Consider the following 16,760-nt stretch of genomic DNA (forward strand, 5'->3'; position numbering starts at 1 on the left):
CCAAAAATCACAACGTCAGCGGTGATGTAAATACCAATCACTATAAATTGTACATTCATTTCCTGCTCGTCCTCAATGCGGGCTGGTTACTTTGGAAATGTCATTCATTGAAATGTCATAGATAGTTATAAAATGCAAGTAGTGTAATATTCCAGTTGCTTTATTAATGTAACTGATGACATAAATTGTATTACTTTTCTACATTTCTAACAAATGTTTTCAAACCTTTAACCTCTAAAAAAAACATTTAAGAGAAAACAAACAATTCTAGATCATTATACTGTAATAAAAAAAACATTTTCTTCATGCTGATATAAAAAATGTATGAGGGGAAAACATTATAACTCTGTGTTTGTTGATCCTGTCTTGATTCTGTTGACAGGTCCGATTATTAGACTATGATACTGACCAGATTACTCAGAAGATTAGAAATATTTGACCAAGTCTAGGTTCACTTTGGGACTCTAGTATGACGACGTAACACCCTCCACCTTCGCAGAAATCACGTGACCTGGTCTGTTTGACTCGAGTCCAACATCAGTATCCTGGATCACTGCTGTCATTCATTTGAATACGGGCAGAAGTGACATCAAGATGAGGAACCGTTCTCTCATTATTGTGGTTGTATTACTTGTCCACGGTGAGTCACGTTCATATTAATTCGACACTTCCGGTTTTCAAAAGGCGCATATGCTGTCAACTTCATGCTGTGTGTGTGTGTGTGTGTGTGTGTGTGTGTGTGTGTGTGTGTGTGTGTGTGTGTGTGTGTGTGTGTGTGTGTGTGTGTGAAACCAGTGTTTCTTACCATTCTTATCACCTTTCTACAAATAGACGTTGTGATAAATCACACTGTGAATAATGGCAGGATGGGAGCACCATTATAAGTGTATGTTGTGCACGTGTGTGTGATAGTGAAAACTAGAGGGTGCTGACGGGCTGCAATATTCTTTCACTATACGTGAAAACCGACGACAAACAGTGTTAATGCTTATAGCGAAATAGAACAGAAAATAAATATACAGAAAATCATTCTCTATTTTGGTATATTTAGGTTTTGAGTTAGTTGTCAGTCAGGGTACGAGAGAACAAACTACACAAATAAATCACATTATTAACACATCTTTAAGATGTTGGTGAAATGTGCTGCCTGTCAATATAACCGTTTACCTTTTTGTTGTTGTTAATTTAAGGATGATGTGTAACTAGTCTAAACCGGAAATAGAAAACATAATCAAACTCGTAAAATGAGAGTGCATTTTACTGCTGTTGTAACAGGTGGTGTGGGTTGGGTTTGTATCATTGTGGTAATAATCAGTTTTCCTCAGAATCGACCTCACCTAGTTTTTTTTAATCATTATTGTATAATTGCAAGGACATTACCAATGCCAGTGGCAGTACACTTGTGAATTATCATACAATTACACAGTGAGTTTTAAGGGCGTTGGGGTTGCTGGATGTAAGGAGAGTGTCTAGGTATCAAGTTCCTTACAAATTTATATTTGTGCAAGACAAAATGTACTAGAAAAATACATGTTTATAAAAAAAATCCTTGTACATCTTTATAAAAAGTTGTAATGAGCAAATAAAACATCTTTGTATAACAAAGACAAACTCTTTGATGAAAATGTGCATACAAAGATCCTCCCAGAACAAACATGTATGTGTGCATTCCCAGAAGAGATGAGAAACTCCACAAAAAGCACAAAAGCAACATAAAGTGCTGGTCAGTTATGGTCCTTGTCTGTAATGCAGATCTATGCCATCACATGATGGTCATTCTTTGATGTATGTGGATTAAGGAACAATCTTGTTGAATTGGGCCAGAAAAGAATACTATTTGAGTTTATCACTGAAGTGTATTTTTCATCTCAGTCTTTAGCATGGAAATGAGACAAATCTGGTATGTTTTTATTCATTTGGATGTTGTTGTTTTTTATGCTTAGCTAACTAGCAGAAGATGCTAGGTTTACATCTCAGTTGCACAGGTGGGGCACATTGTAACATCGCGTTAAAAAAAAAAAAAAAAAACCCTATTAGAACTATACGTTGTTCCTTAAAGTTAGCAATGCAATTCACTTTTAAGAATTCTATTCAGTAACCACGAGAAACAGATGAAGAAAGACTGAGGGGAAGAACCTAAATGTTCAGAAATGATTATTTCAAGAAACATAAAGCATTTTTACTGGCTTGTCTATTCATTTTCGGTTCTGGGAGAGCTGTGTGTGTAAGGAGGGGTGTGTTTGTTTCAGCTCTGTGTTTTGCTGAATGTGTTTCTTCAACTATTTGCCCACATTATTTTGACCTATATGCTGTGTAGCTTTGTTTTGCAGTGTGTAAAATTATCAAACATTTTGTGTATAAACTATACTAATGAAACAAGGCCACGCATTTGTATTAGACATCATGTGAAATTAACATGGGAAAAAAACATCTCAGGTTTGTTTATGTGTGTGCGCTTGTGTTTGCGTGTGATCTTCCTGATACAGAAACTCACTTTTGACAGTTTACAACTACAAGTCATGACAGGTTTAATAGAAAAAGACAAAAATGCAACAGATCTGTAATTCACAGTAGCATTTGTTAAACTTTAACATAGTGTCAGGATTTATGTCAGGAAATTAATCTTTCTTTTTCCAAACTGTATATGTGTATATTGTTTAGTAAATGGAATGAACATCTGTCATAGTGTTACAGTTAAATACATATGTATAATGTGTATGTGTAGTAATGTGCAAGTATATTGAAATCTGACAGCATTACAAGCTTTGGAAACGGTTTGTGTTTGTTCATCAGGTGTGTTTGGTGCTGGTGAAGTGAAGTCAGTGTCAGTGATGGTGGGAGATTCAGTCACTCTACACACTGATCTTACTGAAACAAAGGGATTTGATGAGCTGCAGTGGGAGATTCCAGGGGAAAACAATATCATAGCACAGATTGATAGAGAAGCCAATAGAGTCTCAGTACCTGGGAATCAAGAAGAACGATTCAGAGACAGACTGAAGCTGGATCATCAAACTGGATTTCTGACCATCACAAACATCAGAACCACAGACTCTGGAGATTATGAACTACAGATCAAGAGCAGCATGAATGTGAACAAATACAGATTCAGTGTCACTGTCCGCGGTGAGTAACTGAGTGTGATCATTATGTGGATTACCTGTCTGTCAATATGTGTTGATATAATCTCAATAATACAAAATAACTATCTATTTAAGTTCATAAATGGTTATGATTATTGAAATCATGAAATAGCCTAAAACGTTTACTAAATAAACTACAAAATCGTACAGTTTATAATATATTTATTTCATGCACAGATTGCTTCTGACAAGGCTGCACGAGCTCGTGACGTCATTTGTGGGACACTATTAGCATGTTAGCCAGGGTTCTAACATGCGGGCCGCACACGTCCTGAAAAGTGAAGCCAAAGCGTCTCGATCACCCCCAGGTGGTTGGTCCCAGTATAGCTCATAACCCTCGCCCCTCCATGTATTCTAATGGGACGCGAGATAAACTAAACAATCAAATTACACTTCAAATAATGTTTTTTTCCAAAGATGTTTTCTGTCATTTTAGGCAGTTTTTGTTGGCGGGGTTTTGATATCGTGGCTCTACTTCCTGCTCTCTACTGCGCAGACACAGGTCCCAAATCAGCACAAGATGTCAGCGCCATATTTGGACATTGACAGCTTCGCTTTTCTACAATAGAACAGGGGTTTTCAAACTTAATAATGCCAAGGACCCCAAATATGATGAAGCTTTTATGATGGACCCCCTTCCTAAAATACAAATACATCTATATAATTTTATGTATGAAAAACATTTAAACTGTTAAATAAATAGTGACATTATAAATACAACATATTGTTTCCAAACTTAAATTGGCTATACTTTTGTTGGATGTATAAACCTGAAGAAGAACATTTTCAATTAAAAATTATTTGTAAAAGCAACTTTCACAATAAATGTATGCAAGCAGCTCACGTACTGCACTGTAAAAAATGTTATGTGCTATTTGCTTAAATAAATAATGGTAACAATATTACACATAATATTTTTGAGAAGTTTTGGCTTGGTTTCTTTAATTGAATCTACCTGAATAAATCATGTAAAATTTCCTAAATTATTTATTCTACGAAACAATAAATTAAATATTTTTAGTGACATGTGCTTATTAATTTTAAGTTGACTTTAAAAAAAGAGTATAAATTAGAGGGAATGGAAATGACCTGTTTCTACTTGACTTACGTTATACAATTAATGGACTGTATGCTGCTAGCACAGCACAAGCAGAAACAAACTTGTTACTGCACTGGCATTAGCAAAGTTATTGCTCATTGACCAAAGCAACATGCTTTATAATATTGGTATACATGCAGTTATCCACAACCTAACCATAAGATCTACTCTTCTGCACAATGGTAACGGTCAAAACTTCAACAGAAAGAAAATCTTTCAAATGTCAAACATAACAGAACATTAAACGTTAACAGATGTTTCCCTTCACTCAAAAACACATAAAATAACACGTAATTTCAATATTAACTCTCCCTTTCCAGCCATATGCAAAGTATGCTGGGAACTAACAATGGTGTCTCTAAATAAAACTGCATAATTGAGTTAATTCTCTTAAAATAAATAGGTAACCTTATTTTCCTTAATTTTATCAGTTTATTTGGTTCTTCGATTGAAGGCTCAAGATTGCTTACATTTCCTTAAAAAAAATCAGGAAAATGTATCTCTTGGTTTTATTAGTGAAATGTTCTCAATATTTTCTATAAAACACTGAACCACAATTTTCTTAAGAAAATATACACACTATTTTTAATTATCACCTCAATTTTTTTAGTGAAAATTACAAGACCCATGATTCATTTTTTACAGTGTGCGTTAAGAATACTGCCTTACAACCCCAGTGAGCGAGATAAACGGGACTATAGTGAGAAAAGATACAAATCAAACATATAATTCTGGAAAGTATGTATATACGGCAATAAAGGAGAGAAACATTTAGAAATGAAATAGTTAGAATGTTTGGTAGACTTTATCCATTTTTGCTTTGTCTTGTTATTCTCTGAAATGTTCTGGGACCCCTTAAATCCCCGGACCCCAGTTTGAAAACCCCTGCAATAGAAGATGGTATAGGAACGTCGTCCATCTTTTTTTACAGTCTATGGGTTCAAAGCGCCAAATGGGAGTAAAAATTGCCATTGAAATGGTGTTACTGTAGTTATTAATAATAACAATAGCAAGAGCTGATACTAGACAGGTGGAATTAATGAGTAAATATGGAAAACCAACAATACAGGAACTAAAATTGTAAATTTAGTTAAGAATTGCACATTAACGCCCTCCCATTTCGAAATTTGAATGCGATGAGCTCGTAATCTCGACTTTCCGAAATTTCCGATAGCACATGAAGGCAGCATACAAGCTAATCGCATTAAATTTTGACTTGAAGAACATTCATGTCCAATTTTTTAACTAGGAAACTAACGTCAATTTCGATAGCAAGTGAAGGCAGCATAATCACAAACCAAAACTGAACTTCAAAATAAGGGTTTTTGTGATCAGAGGCTTGACAGAATGTTCTGAGAAATTTTCTTTTTATTTATTTATTTATTTATTTTAAACTTTTGTACTATTGTACTTGAAACTTTTTACAGCACTGGTAAAATGTTCAGTATTTCGGGAATTTTTTGTATTTTAATGTTTTTACTAGTGATTATTATAAGGAAGTTCAATCATTTAATTTAATTGCTGTAATTTTATGTAAATATTTCATTAGTATCATTGTAATTTAATCAGAAAGGTTTCGTTAAATATTTCTACTAAGTATATTTGTTTTCCGCTTTGCATTTGTTCTTTTATATTTTGTATTCTTTAAACCATGAGGAAATAAATCCTGTTATCACAAATGAAGTCCTATGTCATGTTGCATTACCTTTTTCTATTGGCTGAAATGAATTATGAATCATTTTTATTATGAATTCTGAGCTCCTTTATTTCCAGTGACACAACCTGATGATCTTGTTCAGCTGCATGTTTTGAGATGTTCCAGTGAACTTCTTGAGTTTAAATGGAAGAAAGAACATCTAAAACCAAACTGAAGGTCACAAACACCCTAAGGGTTTGTGAGTCGATGAAACCTAATATATTAAATTATAATAATGTTAAATTTAAAATAGTTTTAAAATAAAAACACAAAAAAAAACTTTAAATAAAACGCTTTCTAAATGAAATATTTTGTTTGTTTACCTGCACAATATGACCATTAACCAACAACAGAGAACCATGTTGCAAATGGGTTTTTAATTTAGTGAAATATTAAGTTAAAATCTCAGGGGTACTTCAAGAAAATATTTCCGGTCAAAGGGATCATCATTTTTTGGGAATCTCTTGTCTGTACAAAGAGTCACATGACCAGTGTTACTCTTTTACATAGATTTGATTACTCACAAAATATCTGAAATATTTTTTGTTGGATCTTGTTAAATCATATTTTTCTTTGTTTAAAACCTTTCAAATATTTTCTGCTTATTTTCACATTAAACTTAGATTTTGAGTCACAAATACTCAGGGTCCCAGGCACTTTTGCCCCATAATACATGTACATTTAAAAAAGTATTGGATGAAAATGATTTGCAGTAGATTAAACCATTTCTGTTTGTTCTCCAGATGTGTTTTTTGTTAATACAGATGGAGTAAAGTCAGTGTCAGTGACTGAGGGAGATTCTGTCACTCTACACACTGGTGTTACTCAAAAACAAAGAGATGATGTGATACAGTGGAAGTTTGGAGATCAAGACTTAAACGGCCCTGCTGACGCTGAGACTGGAGAAATCACCATCAGAAACATCCAAAGAGATCAGACTGGAGATTATACAATGGAGATCAACACCAGCAGTATGATTTTACACAGAAAATACTATATTGCTGTTGGTGAGTAGCCTAGCTGTTCTGTTAATGTTGACTGTGATGGCTAAACAATTGCTCAAATAAACTCGAATTAGACCGTTTAATATGCTGGAAAGCATGCATAATTTATTTAAAAATTTCCTTTAGTTTATCTTGTGCTTAATTAAGGCAAGACACTACAGGTGAATAGGGAATTTTTTTAAATTACAAGATATCACTGTGAAACTTCTCCAGTTTATTACTGGCATAAACATAAGAAAAAAATGTATTACAAGTTTTGTATAAATTAATGTTTTAAAATGCAAATGATACATTTCCAAGAACAAAATCTGCAAATTGGAAAGGACCAGGTTTAAAATTCTTGGTTCTATTTGTTGACATATTAGATGAGAGGGCTTTTACAGAGGGGATTCTGGATATCTTATTTTGTGCTTTAGTAAATTAGAGAATACTGACAATAGCCTTAAAAAAAATCAATTTTCGCCATGTTTTTTGGAGAAAAAGGACCTATAACTCAGGATAGGAATTATATATCAACAAATCCCTCTGTAAAAGCCTTCAGAATATAATTCAGTATAAGACTGCAAAAGTTGGTGCTTGTAGGTGCTACTGAAGTGGATCTGACTCTGAGTGTGAGGAAAAAACTCATTTTGAGAAAATGGCCTTTTTATATTGTATAATTGCATACATTTCTATGAAACCCCCAACCTACAAACAAAATATATATATATTCAGTTCATTAATATCAGTAGTGTATAATATTTAAAACACAAATTGATAAATTAATAAATTATTAATAGCAATAGCCTTAAGCTGAAGATAACTACCTTAAAGCTACACTGTGTAACTTTTTTAGTTTATTCTTAGCTAAAAACACTTAAGTTCTTTCAAAAATATGTGCTCATTAATGTATATTTACTTCTTTCAAGTAATAAAGTATTCTCGTAAGTTTATAATATGCCATTGAAAATACATACGGGTGAGGGGTTCGAATGCGGGTCGACATGTTGCCCCTCCATCTTGAAAGTATATTAGCCAAAGGGGGACATACCCGTAAATTCAAGCTTCGCCTTTCGCGTTTTAACACTCGATGGCACCGTGTCAATTGTGGACGAGGTCGAACTGGAAGCCATGTTAATCTTGGACTAAATCGGCCACCGTAGGAGTTAAAACGAAATCGGAATTGAGAGGAACAGAAACTAATATTCACTGGATGGTCATATACCTTTTCACCGCTAGATGGGGGAAAATATCACACAGTGTAGCTTTAACAAACACACATAACAACAGCCACAAAAACTGCAGACGAACTGTCCCTGTTTGTTGTATGTCCATCTATAACAATTTGAATCTAATTCTGATGGGGTTTCATTGTCTAATCTGTTGTTGTTTACTTTTTTTTTACTACCTCTTGGTACTTGGTCTTTTCTGTGAACGTTTATGAGCTGATTTCAGCGTTGTCTGCACTTTCTCTCAGGTGCAGAATACACAAGGAAGCAGCAGCCCGTATCACGTAGTGAGAAATTCATAGACCAATCAGATGTGGTTTTCGGCTGCAGACTTTCGCGGTTTGTTAGTTCTACAATGCCCATATTTGGATTAGACAGCGCTGAATATAATGAAATAATCACCTTAATGTGTAATGTTGACATTTTTTTTATTTTGACATGAAAGCTTACATGTTAAGGGAGCAAACTGGCCCAAAATCTCAAAATTGACCACTTCATGAAAAAAAAAACGATGTTTTCACCTGCCGTGTCTCACCTTAATATGTTAACAAGTTTATTCTTGTTTATATTCAAATGTTTCCAGTTAGACTAGCCTACCGCTCTAATATTGTAATGTGGCTTAATAGGCTATCTGTTTGAACTGTGTCCCTGGTTAAAGAACAATACACCTCATAAAAACACACAAAAAAGTACCAAACGTGTTTTCAGATTCAAGTAGGCTATTCAGTGTCAGTATTCAGTATTGCTGCACTGTTTTTAATGTCAAATTTAATGTTTTTAAGACCTACACAATTAGCCTATGTGTCCATACGTGAACATACAAATATTTACCTGCATATACACCATTACAAATAAAGGTGTCATGAAGAACCATAAAGGGGTTTTCACAGTGATGCCATAGAAGAGCCATTTTTGGTTCCCTGAAGAACCGTTTTGTGAAAGGTTCTTTGAAGAACCATTTTTTAAAAACCATTTTATAGTCTAAATAACCTTTCTGCGCTACAAAGAACCTTTTGTGCAATGGAAAGGTTCTTTGGATATTAAAGGTTCTTCATGGAACCATACACCCAGCCAAAGAACCATTTAAGAACCTTTATTTTTAAGAGTGTAGGCCTACCTGTAAAATGTCATGTGGGGGCATTCATGGACTTTTTTATTATTATTATTTGAAATTGACAAAATATAAGAACTGACTGAAAGAAAAAAAAACGTATATGCAAGTCAGCATTTGCAAGAGGTTGGAATGAGATATAACAAGCTATGGTTTTACTTGATGCACATCTAATTCTATGTTTGCCTCCCCTGACTGTGTCATAGCAGGTTACTTTTTCCAGAGAGCTGATTATGCTTTACTTTCCTCCCCACTACCTCCTCTCACTTCTGCTGTCTGTCTGTAAATGAGACAAACAATATCAGCTTCTCTATTCTAAAAGTGCAGTAGGGATAGAAGTGATGTGTTTATGTGCAGTACAATACTATCAATTCATTGTAGTCACAAAATAAAATAAAAACAAAGTATTTATTTTATATTTATTAAATAAAAACAAAGTATTTATTTTATAACAAAACAGTAATATCTGTGGCATCAACTACTTTTAATGTCAGTCAGATGCAAAACCATTATTCAAAGAATTATTCATATGTGTAATCATATGTTCTTCATATGTGTTTGTTGCTGTGACAGGTGAAATGAACACAGTGTCAGTGATGGAGGGAGAACCGAGCATTTTATACACTGGTGTTATTGAAATACAGGGATATGATCTGATATTGTGGAAGTTTGAAGACCATCTCATTGCTGAAATCGATAAAGTGGCCAATCTGTTCTTAACATATGACAACAATGCTGGTGGGAAATTCAAAGGCAGACTGCAGCTGCATCGGCAATCTGGAGAACTCACTGTCCGTGGCTCCAGAACCACAGACTCTGGAGATTATCATCTGAACATGAACAGCAGCACACACTCCTTTCAGAGGAGCATCAATGTTACTGTCAGTGGTGAGTAGAAAAGATATTCAGTATCAATATCTTATTTACATCTGTGCTCTGAGAATTATTTAGATATTTAGAATGTTACACTTGAAATGGTTTCAAAGTATATGCATGCAATAGTTACATTTTACAACATATATAATACATTCTAAATGTGACAATTAGCAGAACCTTATAAACATCTAAGCCAATAGACCTTGACCACTATCAGCAGCTCTGTGAGCTTATGAATGTAAAATGAGCTTTTGATAAGGAACAGATCATAGCAGAAAAATAAATGCCTTGGTTAACTTTCAAACATACAAAACTTCTGCCTTTTGTGTTACATGTATATAGTGCTGATGTTTATAGTTACAGATCAGACACACTCACACTAATGTCTGTCTTTATCATAACAGTGTCAAATCTTCACTCAGGTTATATAGTGCTGATGTTTATAGTGTGTGTTATAGATCACACACATACACACACACACTAATGTCTGTCTTTATCATTTCAGTATCAGATCTTCACTCAGGTTATATAGTGCTGATGTTTATAGTGTGTGTTATAGATCACACACATACACACACACACTAATGTCTGTCTTTATCATTTCAGTATCAGATCTTCACTCAGGTTATATAGTGCTGATGTTTATAGTGTGTTATAGATCAGAAACACACACCACACACACACACACACACACACACACACACACACACACACACACACACACACACACACACACACACACACACACACACACACACACACACACACACCAATGTCTGTCTTTATCACTACAGTATCAGATCTTCACTCAGGTTATATAGTGCTGATGTTTATAGTGTGTGTTATAGATCAGACACACACACATTAATGTCTGTCTTTATCATTACAGTATCAGATCTTCACTCAGGTTATATAGAGCTGATGTTTATAGTGTGTGTTATAGATCAGACACACACACATTAATGTCTGTCTTTATCATTACAGTATCAGATCTTCACTCAGGTTATATAGTGCTGATGTTTATAGTGTGTGTTATAGATCAGACACACACACACACACACACACACACACACACACACACACACACACTAATGTCTGTCTTTATCATTACAGTATCAGATCTTCACTCAGGTTATATAGTGCTGATGTTTATAGTGTGTTATAGATCAGACACACACACACACACACACACACACACACACACACACACACACACACACACATGTCTGTCTTTATCATTACAGTATCAGATCTTCACTCAGGTTATATAGTGCCGATGTTTATAGTGTGTGTTATAGATCAGACAGACACACACACACACACACACACACACACACACACACACACACACACACACACACACACACACACACACACACACTAATGTCTGTCTTTATCATTACAGTATCAGATCTTCACTCAGGTTATATAGTGCTGATGTTTATAGTGTGTGTTATAGATCAGACACACACACACACACACTAATGTCTGTCTTTATCATTACAGGTTCAGGTCGGTCAGGTGCTGTATCAGGGATATCTGGTGCCAGTGTTGGTCTGATGGTTTGGGCTGTAGCTGTTTTTTTACTACGAGAAGTATAAGTAACCAAGGTAAACAGGTAAGTTTTACATACAAACAACATCAAGAAACACCATTAATACAGAAATATCAAACACAACACTTGTTCTGTTTTACTTTAGACAGAATCATTAACACAAATAGTAAATAGAGATCTGATCTGGTGATGTTTTGACCAAAGATCTGGGGCCTATACCATGAAGCCGGTTTAGCTGGCTAGCCAGATGTTTAAGCTTAGTTTGTGCCAATCCTGGGTTTTAGGTACCATTAAAGTGGTTTGGCTTTTAGCAGTGTTCATCTCCATAGTAACTCACTCTCCATGGCAAACCTGCTTCAGGGCAGGTTATGTTCTGGATAAGACATCTCAAACTGAAATTGGACCAATCAGCCGTGAGCAAAGTGACACGCCTCTGATGCAATAAAGTCACTCCCTCTGTTTCTATCCAAATTAAAGGTCACTATAGCAAATGGTTTTTAAAGACTAACGCGTCTGGCTTTTAACAATGCTTATTTATAATAATAATACTTTTGAATGATTTAGATATCATTTATGTAATCATACCCTTATATATTTTAGTTAATCAATCATTACAGTTTTTTTTATTCGCTTTGGTACTATTTTCACAAGTAAGGTGTACATTTTCAAAACTCTTAGTGCAAAAATCCAAACTGCTCACACTTGTAACACAGCTCGTCATTCTTTCAAAACCTGATCTCATGCTTTCATTCAGTTGCACATATTTTCAGTCCACATAATCATTGTTTCAAACACAAGATTATTATAATATGTAATGAGAACATTTGGTTTAATCACCGAAACACGACAGTATGATCTTCTTTCAGTTTAGTACTTTAAACAATCAGTTCATCCAACAGAAAACAATGCAAGATACATGTTTCAAATCTCCTTCGTTGCTGAATTATCTACAGTAACACAGGCTACATTTGCCTCATTAGAAAATACACTTACATTACCTAACTTATGTAATTTAATCCATAATGTTTGTAATTGTATTATTCAGTGTTATCAAAAGGTGCGATGAAGTTATGACACAGCCATGAGGTTCTGTGCTATAACAGAGTTTGCTGCCAATAAATGTTCTCACTGTACCACATGACTGATTCTATAATTGAGCTTTTTAAGGGTGTTACAGTAATGTGGCAGACTCTACCATGGTCATCTGTTTACAGTATCATATGGCATACATACTGTAATGTAAAATGCTGTATTTGATGCCATCTCTTGCCCTTCTTCTGATTTCTGATCAGTCTGATGTTACACCGTCATTGACTATTTCCACTCCCTTATACTCTTATAATCTGTCTGGGTATACGTAGGCGTAATGGTTACAAGCTATACAAACTGTATATTCTCTCCCCTTACACTAACACTAACCCTAACCCCTAAACCTACCCATCACACAAAACTTTCTGCATTTTTACATTTTCAACAAAAACAACACATTCTGTATTTATAAGTTTCCTCATGGCCATGGGGACAAAAAAATGTCCCCGCAAGGACAAGGATTTAGGATATTGCCATTTTTATGGGGACATTTTGTCCCCATAATGTAGAGTTTACCAGGCCACACACACACACACACACACACACACACACACACACACACACACACACACACACACACACACACACACACACACACACACACACACACACACACACACACACACACACACACACACACACACACACACACACACACACACACTTTGACAAAGTAGTTATAATCTAAGATAAATCGCTTGTAATGTAAAAAGAATTCATTACATATGGTTATCCATATCGGAAATTGCAAACAAAGTAGAAACTATGTCTATATAATCAATATCTATAGAAATCTATAGGTGTACCAAATGATTCATTGATTAACCATTAAGATCAGTGGATTAAATAATAGACAAATGTTTTAAAGTGAACGAGAAGAGATGCAAATCAAAAGTTTGATAGTAAGAGCTTTATGAAAGGCAGTTACTGTGAATGAAACAATTATAAAGAGGAAACACTTATTTTGTGTAGTGAAAAGGATACTTTGTAGTTTTGTGTATTGTATTAACACATTTGAAAATATGCTGAAATGTTTGAAAAAAGTCCACTTTTGATGATCTGTTGTGATATTAGCACTATGAGTTTTGAAAATGTACACCTTGGTTGTGAAAATAGTACCAAAGCGAATAAAAAAAACTGTAATAGGCACTTAGTTAAAATTAATATTAATAGCCTATATAAAGGTCATACAAATAAGCTTTAAAATCAATAAATAAAGCTATAAAATGACTACGTGATCTTAAATGTTCAATTCTCTCTATATATCAACTAAACTAACTTCATAACTTTTACTTGCATTGACGTATAATATATTTCTTTAAGTTATCCTCTTTCATAGACAGCTCTTTTCTTCCTGTCTATTTGTTTAAATTCTTAATATTTTTCAATCATGTAATATTCTGCAGAAGAGAGAAATGAATCTCAGTTTCACTGATCCACAGCGTGTGATTGGCTGTTCACTACTGATGTCACAGCTAAACTCCTAAACTCAGGATCAAAGCCTGAGTTGACAGAGAAAGCTGATGATCAGCATCATGGGACCAACAAAGCCTGAATAGATTGGTTTGGTTTTGTCAACTCAAAACTAATCCTGTAACCCTGAGTTTGTTAAACTACCATCATGGTACAGGCCCCAGGACTCCTGTATATTTTAGCTATTTTATATTTAGTAATTTTCCCTATTGATTGTACAACATTAATCGTTTAATTGTTGACTTGTGAGCTAGTGGTCAATAAGACTGTGGTTAAGTTCGTTGATATGGGAAGAAGGAGGCTGGAACCGGCAAACGTTCAACAACTTTAATCAAATAAATAAACACTAAATGAAAATAATGGCAGCAGCCCCTCACGGACGACTGCCGCCTACGTACAAAACAAACATAAACAAAACACAACATAAAATTCCAGGCCTGGCCCTCTCTCCTCCTCCACTGATGTCGCTCCTCCTTATATGTCGCCGGGCTCCCTCATGAGAGGACTCGAGACCGCCACAAAAACCTTTTTTATCTATTGAATATACAGTAACTGTCATTGTTAATATCACTCTCTATAAATTAGCAGCATATCAGGAATAAAATAAAAAAAAGACAAAATATGCATTTGAGTTAACATTCACAAATCACAACATATTCTCCACAGTGTGTAATACATTATGATACAGGCTTGTTGACAAAAACAATTGTAATGCAAGAGAACATATAGCTAATATTATTATCATCATTATTATCAACAATATTACAGTGAATCTTTCTGTGTTTTATAACAGGTTTCAGTGAAGATGAAGTGAATCAATCTCAGGATGAGGATGAATAATGAGGAGAATCAACAGTATATAATCATAATCTGTAACACAATGGCTTTGCATGACATACTGATCAGTGTAAGGGTTATATGTAAGAATGTTCTTATATTAATCACTTTTTGCTGTCAATATGTGAACAGCTTGTAATGAACCTTAAATGAACGAGACCTTCCTAGGTTGTCTATGAAAGCCAGATTGATTTTTATGCAAAAGACTCGGGCCAGTTTCACCGGGAAATCTGAAGGATATGACGTGTACACACACTCCCAAGAGCCTCTCTTCCGTTCAATGACACCCGAAACGAATGATTATACAATGTTCAGGACAATCCCGAAAGAGCCATTCTGTAATGTCAATGTGTTAGGCAAAGAAAAAGGATTAATTTAAACTATAGTCTAACATTGTTTTTACTTCTAAGCAAAAACTTAAAACAACTTCACTGTGAGTATCGTGGGATTGAATCACTTTCAGTCTCTTGTCCGTTACGTGTGCACGAGTGTGAGCACAAGCATTAAAGGATTAGTTCTCTTCAAAATGAAAATTCAGATGATTTACTCACACCCATCTCATCCAAGATGCTCATGTCTTTCTTTCTTCAGTCGAAAAGAAATTAAGTTTTTTGAGGAAAACATTCCAAAACATTCACCATATAATGCATTTCAATTGGCAACCAACGGGTTTAAGGTCCAAATCAATGCAGTTTCAAAGGTCTTCAAAGGCTCTGCACGATCCCAGACGAGGAATAGGGTCTTCTCCAGTGAAACCATTGGCCATTTTCAAAAATAATTAAACATTTATATACTTTTTAACCTAAAATGCGCGACTTCTGTGTTGTTCTTCTTCACGGCGTATGACATTATCACATTGGAAAGGTAGCATGTGTAATGTAGGCGGATGTACCGACCTTACTGTTACTGACCTTTTGTTTCCTGGAGAGACGTGAATCTGAAATCGTATAGTGATTATTAAGTGATTATTACTTTGAGACCCATGTGGACATGAGTACAGATATACTGATGTTTATATGATCTTACTGTGTGATCTTTTCTGCACTCTTGTGGACTGATTATACAAAATGACAGTTATACAAAAGAAAATGTGATTTTATGAATCCCTGATTTTAAAAGACTACTGTTTGTTGCCTGGACTCCCAATTCTTGTCTTGAATTTGTATCCTTCTGATTTATAGTTTTCTGTATCACAGATATTGTAAAGCTCATATATCTGAGTTAATCTGAAATTGGTGTTTCTTTTTAGTGTAAGATTATTTGCATTGTGATTTGTGACTGATCTGATAGATGCAAAGTGTAATTTCTGTTCCATTAGTATGTTCATACAGTGTATATGGATCTATGTGCAAATACACAATAAAGCCATGGCTAAATCTGGATGAAACTAAGACTATTATTTGGTGTCAGAGTGAACAGGGTGGATGGATTGTAAATTGTTGAAATTGGCCAAGCCATAAAGAAATATTATGCAATATGTTAACATGTCTCAGGAGTGGCTCATTTATTTTTAGACTATAACACTGAACTAAATTATGCAAGAAATACTAAAAAAATAAATGTTGAGGCAGATGGAGAAAGAAACCAGACAGAGACTGTTTATTATTGTTAAACAATATCATGTGCATGACTATGTCATTAACCCGAAGAACAACAGCAGCCGCAGAAG

At 34.7% G+C, this 16,760-nt stretch overlaps 1 protein-coding gene across 2 annotated transcripts; it reads left to right on the forward strand.

Moving 5' to 3' along the window:
* Positions 1-530: 530 nt before the first annotated feature.
* On the forward strand, positions 531-16,475 carry LOC307120360 (uncharacterized protein). Of its 2 annotated transcripts, none has more exons than XM_079807371.1 (6): positions 531-640; positions 2,794-3,126; positions 6,682-6,945; positions 9,835-10,149; positions 11,644-11,755; positions 15,048-16,475. In XM_079807371.1, the coding sequence occupies exons 1-5, from the start codon at positions 595-597 to the stop codon at positions 11,736-11,738; spliced, it is 1,053 nt and encodes a 350-aa protein (XP_079663497.1). In that variant the 5' UTR covers positions 531-594; the 3' UTR covers positions 11,739-11,755; positions 15,048-16,475. The 2 variants fall into 2 exon arrangements, with proteins under 2 accessions (XP_079663497.1, XP_079663498.1); XM_079807372.1 differs by having other exon boundaries at positions 11,644-11,747.
* Positions 16,476-16,760: the final 285 nt, after the last annotated feature.

The sequence above is a fragment of the Gobio gobio genome (genome assembly GCF_949357685.1).
Source record: "Gobio gobio genome assembly, chromosome: 24".
Lineage (NCBI taxonomy): Eukaryota > Metazoa > Chordata > Actinopteri > Cypriniformes > Gobionidae > Gobio > Gobio gobio.

Bases quoted from the DNA above. Each gene is read 5' to 3' on its own strand.
- LOC307120360 (XM_079807371.1), top strand. From the start codon at position 595: ATGAGGAACCGTTCTCTCATTATTGTGGTTGTATTACTTGTCCACG. The intron at 3,127-6,681 runs GTGAGTAACTGA...TTTGTTCTCCAG, and splicing joins ATTCAGTGTCACTGTCCGCG to ATGTGTTTTTTGTTAATACA. The intron at 10,150-11,643 runs GTGAGTAGAAAA...TTATCATTACAG, and splicing joins CATCAATGTTACTGTCAGTG to GTTCAGGTCGGTCAGGTGCT.